This window comes from Aricia agestis, chromosome 1 (genome assembly GCF_905147365.1).
Source record: "Aricia agestis chromosome 1, ilAriAges1.1, whole genome shotgun sequence".
Classification (NCBI taxonomy): Eukaryota; Metazoa; Arthropoda; class Insecta; order Lepidoptera; family Lycaenidae; genus Aricia; species Aricia agestis.
In genome coordinates this window covers 15,983,569-15,996,425 of record NC_056406.1, presented here as the reverse complement: position 1 = coordinate 15,996,425, position 12,857 = coordinate 15,983,569, and the positions used below count along the sequence as shown (strand labels likewise).

The following is a 12,857-nucleotide window of genomic DNA, read 5'->3' as shown; positions in this document are numbered from 1 at the left end:
TCATAATTATCCTTAATATTTTTTAGTTAGCCTAGCGGACTTACCTAATTATAATTTAAAATTTAATTAATCTATGTAATATAGGGATAACTTGTTTTTAATGTCTGTTATGTACTCCAAGTTATAGAAATAAGTATTTCATTTTAATCGACTTCATAAAGAGGGATGATTCTCTATTTATACATACATATCGTCACTCCTGTCCCTCATTGGGGTAGACAGAGACCACATCACGCAATGAATTTATTGGGATCTATTATATAGGTACCTATGTATGTATCGATATAACATATAAGGTTAGGAGGAAGCAACAAACTCAACAGTTTATGGCGTACATACAAAAATAATATACGGTACCGATATAATCTCAAATATAGTAAGGAGTCATTTAATTAGTAGAATGCATGGAATTAATATAGTACAATATACGGTATCAATATAACCATACATTTAAATGGATGTAGGAAAAACGATTAAATGCATGGAACGAATACAAAAATATACAATGTGTCACATGATTTCCATCGAGAACGGAAGCAAGAAACCAGCGAGAATTATTTCAAATTGAATATCTAATTTTCGTACGTAAACAAAATTTCTCGTCGACAATAGAATTCACATGACAGCAATGTAACTATATTCGCACGAATAACAATTAAAAAGTTATTGGAAATGGTAGACGCCATAGGGTTCGACTTTGAAAAGACGCAACAAGTCTTCGGCGATTTAAATATATATATATATATATATATATATATATATATATATATATATATCTCGGAATCTCGGAATCGGCTCCAACGATTTTCATGAAATTTAGTATATAGGGGGTTTCGGGGGCGATAAATCGATCTAGCTAGGAATCATTCTCAGAAAATGTCTTTTTATTCGTGTTTTATCGATAATCGATAAACTGAAAAATATGACTCTTCCTGACATCTATTGGCGAATAATAATACTGTTATGTGAGCAACTAATTGTTTTAACGACCAGCAGATGGCGTTATTAAGTAACACGAAGTCAATGAGTGTTTGCTATACCGAGCAAAGCTCGGTCATCCAGGTACTATTTCTAATGCTCTAGGACCTAGGTTCTAGGATTAGACACCTAACTTAGTTCCGATTGGCGAAACTGGAGCTGGCCAGCTGAGTAGGTAATCTAGACACGCGGTAGAGTGTCCAGTCAAGTTCAAGTACGTATATAACAGAAATGGCGAGCAGTATCGTGTGTAATATTGCACGAACCATATTTTGGAGACACTTTTGACTCCCTCATAAATCAAAACTATGAATAGTTTTGATTTATGAGGGAGTCAAAAGTGAGTACTTAATAATATTATAAATGCGAAAGTGTGTCTGTCTGTCTGTTTCCTCTTCACGCCCAAACCGCTGAACAGATTTTGGTGAAATTTGGCATGGAGATACTTTGAGTCCCGGGAAAGGACATAGGATACTTTTTGTCCCGGAAAAATGTACGGTTCCAGCGCGATAAACGAGTTTTGTCGCAACAGAGTTGCGGACGTCATCTAGTTTAACCTAGTTTAACATAAACTTGTGAAAGGCTCATAATATTTGCTTTAACAATTTGTAGATATTCGGTGACCGTCTGTTCGGGTCGTGGAGCTGGGTGATCCCGGTGTTCGTGGCGCTGTCGACGTTCGGCGGCGTGAACGGCGTGCTGTTCACGTCGGCGCGGCTGTTCGCGACGGGCGCGCAGGAGGGCCACATGCCCGCCTTCTTCACGCTCTTCCACGTCACCAAGCAGACGCCGATACCCTCGCTTATATTCACGGTAAGGTTCATGCCTGGAAAAATAATACTATAATTAGTAATGAGGAGGACATTAAGATTTAAGCTGTGCCTCCACCGGGTTCGGAATCGGAACGTACGGTGCGGACGGAGCGTCCTCATTTACAATTTGTCAGGCGCAGAAATGACGTTCCAGACTCCAGTGCACGCAGTACCATAGATGATAAAAATCAATGGGAAGCAACAAATCTGTCCGCTGCGTACGCTCCGATTCCGATCCGGTAACCGCGCACCTTTGTAAAAACTTTTTGGAAACACCTATCCTAAAGTATAAAAAAAATCATACTTGCTACGACCGGCCTATCGTCCAGGGGTTTTGCAAAATTAATACGGCTGATAGGCATGTATGACGTGCTCGATGTTAGTTATGTAAGGCCCCTTCCACACGACGTTTTTTTTACGCGCGTTTGTATCGACACAAACGCAAGTTGAACGCTCAGCTAACGCAAGGAAGCCGACACGCTTTAACCTTTACACACGTTCCTTATTTTTGTATCGATAAAAATGCACGTTTTTCAAACGCAACTAGGACGTTCCTTAAAAGCGCGCGCTTGTATCGCGTCTGTAGGCCTACTACGAAACCATTTTGAGACTCACACAATCGGCTGAGAATGCCGCGTCCTGCTCTAACAGCGTAATTTCTCGTATGTTATAGTAGGACGCGGCATTCTTTGAGTCTCAAAACGGTTTCGTGGTACCGCCCCCGTATCGCGTTTATATCGCGTTCGTGTCGCGGACCGCGGTGTGGAACACGCCGCGCGCGCCCCTCCTCCACCCGTCGTTCCCCTTTTAGTCGCAGCGTTTTGTATCGATACTTAAACGCGTGTTCAAAGCGCATTTCAATAGCGTTCAACTTGCGTCTGTATCGATACAAACGCGCGTTAAAAGCGCGCTTCATTAGCGTTCATTTTGCGTTTGAATCGATCGAACAAATGCGCGTTTTATTTGCGTCAAGAAAACTTGTAATATCTACCAAAACGCGATAAAAACGCGCGTCGACAGCGCGTACAAAAACGTCGTATGGAAGGGCCCTTAATCTGGTTTAATTGTGTTTAATTACGAACAGCGAATATTTGGCTTGTTGTTATTCAGTCAGATGTTGAGGAACAGTAGTTGCAGATTAAATGAAAATGAGGAACAGTAAATGCATACGTGGGAGAGCCATGCTTTGGCACGAATGGACCGGCTCGACCGGAGAAATACCACGTTCTCACAGAAAACCGGCGTGAAACAGCGCTTGCGCTGTGTTTCGCCGAGTGAGAGAGTTTACCGGAGGCCCAATCGCCAACCCCATTCCCTTCCCTATAGACCTGGAGATACTGACACAAAATTCTTGGTCATTTGTACCAGTATGGCGGTTTTACAAAGGCAAAAAGGAAAATGATGGTCATAGCGCTCGCACTGGCAGCCCAAACGCGTAGGCGTTAATCGAACGTGTCGGATAAATAACGAGTGTCGAACGATTTGTTCCACAAAAATGCTTGTATTTTCAGATAGTCGAAAAAAAGTAAGTAGGCGAAAGCGTAATGCCATACTTGTCGGGTGCGGTTTACAGCCCTCCATACCGACGCGAATACGTTAATTTTAATAAAAAAAATGAACCATTTGTACCAGGCTAATTTTTGCATAGCTAATCATCGTCGAGTACCCATTCACGAAAATCACCTTGCCATACTTTTCCGACAGCGCCCAATGGCCGCCATACCACTGCAAATGTGTATTTTTTTTTCACCAAACGATTTGTACCACCCTGAAACTTTTTTTATGTTCCCTGTATGGTCATAAATAGGACCCTGATAATGCCATACCTGTGGGAGGCAGCGAATATGAACAATATTATTTCAAAATCCTAAGATTTTATTCGTAATTTCAAACGGTTTTTCAAGTATGGCGCTACTTTTTCCGTCTACTACAAGTATGGCAAATATAACAATGGTCACATTGTATCGTATAATTTCCAAAAATCCAAATGCCATACTGGTACAAATCGTCCAAGAGTCATCCCGCCCCATGGTTACAATCTGTAACAATTTTTTTTTGGTACAATAGGCTACTTGACCTATATTCAATTTCATTGAACAAATACATATTTCTAGTAGAACTTGGCCTAGGAAACCGTATTTCACCCTTATCATCAAATAAAAGCTTATGATTGATAAATAAAGTCGATTTGAAAATATGATTTTATGAAAATAGGATTTGTACTGACGAAAACGCTTTTGTAGTACTTCCGAATTGGATGTGACGTCATTCTATTCGTAATTTAATATCTTTTACACACTCGCAGCATCAGAAGATCTGCAAGTGCGTTGACGGCCTTTTAAGAAGGAATAGAGTAATAGGGAAGGGTAGGGAAGGGAAGGGAATAGGGGAGGATCATAAAGTTAATATACCTAGCGGAATAGAGAAAAAAAGGCCTGAGCAGGAGAGATGTCACTATCAGTAACACTACGTGGTAAAAAGAGACGTGTGATACATAACAGCATGACAGGAAAAATAAAATATTTGTTCGTTAAAAAAAACTGGGCAGGAAACTATTGCATCACGTACTGCGGAGAAGGACATAGAGCGTATAGAGTAAAGACATTACCTACTAGATATAATAAGTCAAAGAAAGAAAATATTATTATGTTCTCGTGTATTTTGCTCGTAACTACGATCATCTATTACGTCGATTAAAAGGAACCTCTTTTGGTTTTTTAAGCAGAGCCTGTTACTTGTTATTAGCAAAACAAAAATGTTTTTCTTAATTTCCAGTGCTTCTTCTCGCTGCTGATGTGCACAACGAGCAACGTGTTCGACCTCATCAACTACTTCTCGCAGATCCTATGGTTGTCGGTGGGGGCTTCCGTAGTCGGCATGCTTTGGCTGCGGCGGACGAGGCCCAACATGGCTCGCCCTATCAAGGTCAACATCGTTATTCCCTTCGTATTCCTCATCGCCATTGGCTGCCTGGTCATCATACCGGCCATCACCAAGCCCATGGACACGGCTATCGGCCTGGCCATTCTCTTGTCCGGCATTCCAGTGTACTACGCCTGTGTGAAGTGGGAAAGCAAGCCGGAGTGTTACAACGCTCTCTCGGGATGTGTACTGAGGTTTTTCCAGAAGTTGTGCTCGTGTAACTATGTCGAGTCGTCGGAAAAGATGTCGGGGTAGACTGTATTTATCGGCGCTTTGTAAATGACTGTTTGTAGATACTAATTGTTTTGACTAAATAAGTTATTGTTTAATAATTTATATGAAATTGTATATTCTTATTCGTCTATTTATTGGATTGGTTATTTAGGTCCACATGTTCAGGTCTGGATTGAATATCATCTATCTTCTTAAAATATACGAAGTACGAAAAAGACAACCCAGATCTGTGCGAGTAGGCCCTAGAATTCTATTTATTCAAACGTGTATCTGATGTATACCTAGATCTACTGTTATCCAAAGTTTACGCAGTAAGTTTACCTATGTACACAGTAAAAGGTATTCGTTTTACAACCTTTTGACAGTTTACAATGTCGCAAGTTATTATAATCTACACTATACAGCTACTTACTTATACAATTTTATGGTAAAATATTCGTGTTCGTATACAATTTGAATTCTGGGATAACAGTGTATGAAGAATGAAGTATCCATACCTTTAGATACCTACTGGCTATTCGTATTCCTCAAGCTCTAATCTCTATGTCTTATCTGGCCCCACCGTCCCCTGCTAACATAACTAAGTTCCCAAAAAATTAAACAGGTCTCATTTATACCCATATCCTGGTCCAATGTTATTTTAACTGTTGTAGGTATAAAAATCTATGTGAAAGGAAGTGTTCTCAAGGAGCTTACTTAAATATTTAAAATTACATTTTTTAAAATAATATTTTATTAAATTAATTAATATTTAGTAAATGTAAGAGTGGGAACAAGTTTTATGGCTAAGAAAATTATTAAAACAAATATATTGTCTGAGAAATATGTTGATACTTTCATCAGTATTTTATATTTAAAATACTTACCTATATTATATTTTTTTAAATGTTATGAATGAATTAGTTATGTGAATGAATACGAAGTTACGTCACTCTCTCTATAAAAATGGTATGGCATAATATAATAAACTATTAAAATATATACGCAGTACTGTACAGTCGCAGCTACTATCTGCTCATCACTTTGGAATCTTATTTTTATAGCACTAAGGATTAAGCGTCGTACAACTCATATAGCCCTGGAGATGGTGACACAAAATTCTTGGTTATTTGTACCAGGCTGGCGGTTCTACAGAGGTATAATTACGTAAAGGCAAAAAGGAAAATGATGGTCATAGCACTCGCACTGGCAGCCCCAACCCGTGGGCGTTAATCGAACGTGTCGGATAAATGACGAGTGTCGAACGATTTGTTCCACAAAAATGCTTGGTCAGCCTGGTACAAAATATGACCAATAATTTTGTGTCATCATCAGGTTAATATGTAGACAATAATTTATCTTTAACACTGCATGATTTGCTGCGATATAATTAGACAATTACTGACTTTTCTTATTGTTAAAGTTATATCATTATATTCTTAAATTTTGTTAAAATCTCGAATGATATTAAGGACATGTAACTTAAGTGTCTCTTGGTTTAAGTAGTGTTAAGGATAAGAGGGATTAAGTTGGTCCTAAGAAATATTATGTTTTTCATTTGTTACGTTTTATATTTAAGTACATTTATAGACATCTTTATTTATGAAAATTAGTTGAGACTATGCACGATGCAGATCTTCAGTTTAGTTAATTTAATAAAGGTAATTAAGTGTTTAGCAATATATACTTATCGCTGTGTTAGCCTGTGTTAATAAATATAACGTATATTTTATTTTCGATAACTAAAGGCAACTAAGTACACGGGTAGAGCATAAGGTAGAGTATTTAAGTTATATCATAAATATTATTATCATTATGAATCCACTACAACTCCAGAATATTATGAATCCTCTCTTTAATATAGATATTAGAACGTGATAGCAGTGCTAGTAGCTCGAGTCTAAAATCTGATTCAAATACTAAAAATAATATCTAAATTATTCTAAGCCTACTACTAGTAAGAATAATAGGCATTCACTCTACCTGCGTACAACAGCTTTATTTATAATTTAGGGCATCACTAGCTAGCTAGATCTGAAACATTCCGTATTGATATAAGAAAAGAAGATTGAAATATTTTTATTTATTACTCGAATGCGACAGCTACAGCTACGATCCTGTTTGCCTTTCAAGATTCAGCAGTTGTAATTTTGCTACCTTTTATTAAAAACCGCCATGGGCGTATATAAGGGGGGTGTCCTGCCGGGGGTCTGGACCCCCCCATTACTATCCATCTTACTTGTACAATTTCGACAATGATATATGTACCTCGCCAATTAAAATCGGTGCGGTACATGTATAAAAACATTTTTTTTGATTTCCTAAACACGTTGCCTATTTGCTGCTGCGGAACCCTTCATGGGCGATTCCAACTCGCACTTGGCCGCTTTTTCTCGGTAGGGAAAACCCCCCTTTATCAATGCTATATATACGCCCGTAAAAACCGCTAACCACTACGTAACTACCTAGGTAGAGACTATAGTGTTCCAAATTTATTAATCATCGAATGCTTTAAAATTCTTGATTTCCATAATCTGTTCAATTTTTTTTTGTCTACATGCATGGGTATTAATGACAATAAAAATATGTACCTATTCTTATCGTTGATACTGCTACTTACTAAGTTGGTAAAACATAATTAATTTTGTTGCTTTGACTTAAAAAAATGGCCAAGTGCGAGTTGGACTCGCGCAAGAAGGGTTCCGTACCATAAAAGAGCAAAAATAAGCAAATATTGTGTTTTTGTATGGGAGCCCCCCTTAATTATGTAATTTATTCTAATTTTATTATTAATTATTAAATTATATAAATACAACTGAGTATTTTGTGAATATTTTAAGTGCCTACCTTTTGTAATTATTGAGATCAAAAAAAAATAAATTCAAATAAATCACGTTTGATGTATGGAAGCTCCCCTTAAATATTTAAATTATTTTGTTTTTAGTATTTGTTGTTATAACGGCAACAAATATACTTACACAATCTGTGAAAATTTCAGAAGTCTAGCTATAACGGTTCTTGAGATACAGCCTGGAGACAGACAGACGGACAGACATCGAAGTCTTAATAATAGGGTCCCGTTTTTACCCTTTGGGTACGGAACCCTAAAAAATAATAGGAGATTTATAGGTCGAGAACTTCTTTGATGTTGAAGGCAACTATGGGCGGAGGATCGACTAGTTTCTTGGTTTCCTTGGTTTCCAATTCAGACAAAAATGTGCTATTTACATGATAATATTTTAGTAGCCGACGCCTGTTACTCTGTCAATAGGTATTGATCTGCACTTTTGTATATTGTCTGTGACGAATCATGAAATCATGGGCCGATGACTGAAATTTCCAATGAGTTTCTAAAATACGTTAGTAACATAGAATATCATTGGAAATTTCACCATTGTAAAAAGGTGGAGTTTAAGGTGGCCCAAGCCCCTATCTTTTTTAAAGAATTGTAAAATTATAGCATTTTACAATCTTTAAAAAAGATTTGTAAAATGCTTTGTAAAGCCCAGTTACCGAACACGCAGAAATTCGGTCATCAACTATAATAATATATTAAGTATCTTTCATTCCCATGCGAAATAATCGCAATACTGTAGATACAAGATGGCTGGAAAGAGCATTAAGTAGAGATGGGTCAAAGGCTGAAGTTCTACGTGTTTGGTGACTGAAATAATAATAAGTTAAATTAAGTTTTGATACTACTTACTTATTTTACTTAGCAATTAAGTTAGATAATATTATGTATTTATTATTGATACCTACTCAATAGATACATTTTGCAAGTGATAACGATAACGATCATAGAAGAGGCTGTCTTATCAGCAGGTTGTTACTCATGATAACAGTGACAGTCGGTAGATAATTATTACTAGAAGAAAACGAGATTTGACTAATCGACTCTAAGGGTGGGTTGCACCAGAGGCGTGGTTATAGTTACAGTCATGGTCAAAGTTATGGTTATAGTTAAGGCTAACTTAACTTTAACCTTAACTTTGACCACAGAATTTGACAGATGTCTGTTGCTGGTCCGACAAGGCTTTAAATAAACGTAGGCGGGGGCGCTGCTGGTAAAGGAGAACTGTCGAAAATGGCGTTTTTCTATGATGACAGCGCGATAGTTCCTTTTTTCGCCACGTTCATTTAAAGCCTTGTCGAGCTCTTTAGTTATAGTTAAATATGGCTTCCATTTTTGACTGTAACCAAGGATTAGACATTTTGCATTGTAGTTATAGTTAAAATTATAGTTAAAGTTACAGCTGTTACAGTTAAAGCACAGTGTAATAAATTAAAGTAAGTTGGTGCAACCCAGTCTATTATAGAAACACATTGTATTATAACATATAACGTTTTTAGGGTTCCGTAGTCAACAAGGAACACTTATAGTTTCGGTCTGTCCGTCCGTCTGTCTATCTCCCCTCGAGTCCCCTCGTGACCACGGCCGTTGCAACACGGCCGAAACGTCGAGAAAAAGTATGTACTCGTAGTAGCATTACTACTTAAATAAGTCGCGTTAAGTCCCGATTAAAAAGTTTAATTATAATGCAACGCGAAAGTTTAAAATGTTGTCTTTGTGCGGTTTTACTCAGAGACTATAAGACTAACAAAGCTGTAATTCGGCATAAATCCACATAATATAATATACATATTATTAATGATGCCGACAATATAGTATACAGGGTGTAACAAAAACAAGTGATAATAATTTAGGGTGTGTATGTGTTCCCTGTAGAGAGTTCTCTGTCAAAGTAGCAGCGCTGATAGACCAAAAAATTTTTTCACTTTTGTATGGGCAAACTCGTGACGCTCGGGCCCTTGCCCATACAAAAGTGAAAAAAAATGTTGGTCTTTCAGCGCTGCTACTTTCACAGTGAAATCTCTACAGGGAACACGTATACACCCTAAAGTATTATCACTTATTTTTGTTACACCCTGTATATAAAATCTTAAAAAAATATATTTTTATTATGGTACCTCCCCTACACTTTTTTTTCGCGTCTACCCCACCGACCACCGTGTGGGATGTCGTTAGATAGGTTTTTTTAAAATATAACGAATATTTATAGATAATTTTATATTAGTCGATAACTAAAAAAAAAAATATTCGGCGAAGTATAAAGGAAGTTTTTGTTAAAATTTCCTTGACCGTAAGTGAAATGATGTTGTTAGTTGTGTAAAACATGTTACAATTTACATTCGTTGGCCATACAAAAATATCAAAAACTAGCGGTACTACGGAACCCATTAATATTATTGCGCGTTTCCCGACATGCACTTGCTTTATGTTTTATACAAGGTGTCAAGGTGTTAGAAAAGATGGCTACATGACATAGTTACATGTTGCTGTCTATTTCTAATACACTGAAAAAGCCACTTTACAGACAGAGATGGCAACATGGATTAGCGTAAACAATTTCATGAATAAAGAAATGTGTGCCTATCTGACGAATATTAAACAAGGAGTGGGCTCATCGTTTTAACCCAAATCGGAGTATTATTATATGACGTATATTATTCTGTGCTCAAATTTTGTATCCAAATGAGGGTTTTCTGTATGAATGGCCATGTGAAAATTCTCTAGGTATAACTATAATATAAGGTAAAAGCACTAATGGCAGACGCTTTATGGAAACATGGAACATTTGAATGTTGTAAAATATATATTTATTAAAATAAAGGATTGATAACTTCTTCCATGTCTTCAGTAACTCTTACAAAATAAAACTATTATGATTATTCACTGACAAATCAATTAAAAAATAAATTATTGGTCTTTTTGTAAACTTAGTCATAACAACTAATAGATGACATCACAGTAAACGAACATCACTAATAGTAGACACCAATATGAACTGATAGTTGACATAGAACATTACATTACATTTAACATTTTTATTAGGTCTTTATTTGCCGTTTTTTCAAAAGATTTCATTTACTTCATCATAGTAACTACATGCATATGAAATATTATCCACGTTGTCTCCAGATTCCATTCTTCTTCCATGCTAAAACTATCTTTCCTTTTATTTTTATTTTTCATATATTTTTTCCCAGCAAATTTATTTTCAGTCTTTTTTTTTATGAAATAAGGGGGGCAAACGAGCAAACGGGTCACCTGATGGAAAGCAACTTCCGTCGCCCATGGACACTCGCAGCATCAGAGGAGTTGCAAGTGCGTTGCCAGCCTTTTAAGAGGGAATAGGGTAGGGGAGGGTAGGGAAGGGAAGGGAATAGGGGAGGGTAGGGAAGGGAATGGGGTAGGGGATTGGGCCTCCTGAAACTCACTCACTCGGCGAAACACAGCGCAAGCGCTGTTTCACGCCGGTTTTTTGTGAGAACGTGGTATTTCTCCGGTCGAGCCGGCCCATTTGTGCCGAAGCATGGCTCTCCCGCGTACGTCTTTAGTTTCCATGCTTCTCTTGCCTCTTCTTTTTTCTTCTTTCTTTTCTCAGCTCTCCTTTTTCTTCTTTTTACTGCTAAAAAACTGAAGCAATCGATTTTTAGATCGGACAAAGTCTAATATGTAAATTTTTAGGTACAGTAGTTCTAATTTGTTAGCTTGTTAATAGAATTATATTTTCAGAGAATATTGATGATATTTGCAGTAGAATAAACTACAAAATAACTTTAGTATGTATTGCAAAATGATGATATGAGTTCCATGTCATCTATTAGGTTTTTTACATTTTCAAGAACTAATTGTAGACACCCTTTATATTGTTAGGGAAAATGGATAAAAAATGATAAATAAACATTAATTGGTGTAAACAACATAACCATTAATCCAATTAAATCAATAGAAATTACAAAAAAACAAATAAAAGTATTCAAAACTTACGTGCAAAATTTCGCCTTCCTTAACCTATTTGCTAAGAAACTGCCGAGCGCGTGTTGACGCGGATCCCATTTTAAAATTTTGTTCCCGAAGGCGTCCCTAATATATTTTTTCACGTCAACAGATAGCTTGAGAAGCTTATAAAATTTATAGTGTTGAGAAAAAATTAGACTAATTCTTATTTTTATGGTATTTTTGTAGTAAGTGTCATCTATTAGTTCCGAGTCTACCATTAGTGCTTTTACCTTATATCTGTATTATCTATGGTGAAAATGTCTGTTTTACAGTTATCTTAGATTTGTCATGGTTTTATAATTATTAAAAAATATTCAGTATCTATTGTATACTCAACTTTTGAAATTTAGCTATATCAAATAAGTATATACATGGAGCATCCAAATTCTAGTTTTCTTTATTCTCCTCCGTATCTAGATCTACTTTAAAGGAGTGAGCACACTGAGACGGGCCGTGCCGGGGCTCAGCGTGCCGGGGCTCATCGCAGAAATCCGCCTCCATACAATTTGTATGGAAGCGGATGCGCGTATCGCACACTGTGTCGGGGCGCAGCGAATTTCCGCTTCCATACAAATAGTATGGAGGCGGATTTTTGCGATGAGCGCCGGCACGCTGAGCCCCGGCACGGCCCGTCTCAGTGTGCTCACTCCTTAAAGCAACTGTAGATAAGAGGTGTCCAAATTCCAATCAAACTTGCTGCTGGGTGATTGCCGATTGGTGAACTTGGACACCACATTGGCTTAGAAAAAAAGTCTATAGGTACGGTATTATGTAGGTACCTACACCACGACTTTATGCAGCGCGATTATTTTATCGCAGAAATACAAACGAAATCCATGGTGAAAGTGAGCAAAGATCACTATTTATTTGTCGCAGTGCGCGCACCGTCCTCTCTGCAATTTTTTACAGCGCGATTTTGAAATCGTGTCGCAAAAATTAAAATCGTGGTGCGCGCTAGGCCTTATAGTAATAATTTCTTATGTCAATGCTTTAAAACCTCATTAGAGAAAGCCTCTTGACACATGATATTTTTTTGCCTGTGACTAAAATATTTTGTCAATTATTGTCAAGAAAATAATGGGGAA

The 12,857-nt window shown here is 37.1% G+C and overlaps 1 protein-coding gene across 1 annotated transcript in view; it reads left to right on the top strand.

Annotated features, from left to right (window-relative positions):
- LOC121739854 (large neutral amino acids transporter small subunit 2) overlaps nt 1-5,734 on the top strand; it is a 37,627-nt gene extending 31,893 nt beyond the window's left edge. Inside the window, exons 6-7 of the mRNA XM_042132442.1 lie at nt 1,591-1,791; nt 4,566-5,734. Coding sequence (XP_041988376.1) covers nt 1,591-1,791; nt 4,566-4,967 — 603 coding nt within the window. The 3' untranslated portion in view covers nt 4,968-5,734. The remainder of the gene's footprint in view (nt 1-1,590; nt 1,792-4,565) is intronic.
- The last annotated feature ends 7,123 nt before the right edge of the window (nt 5,735-12,857 follow it).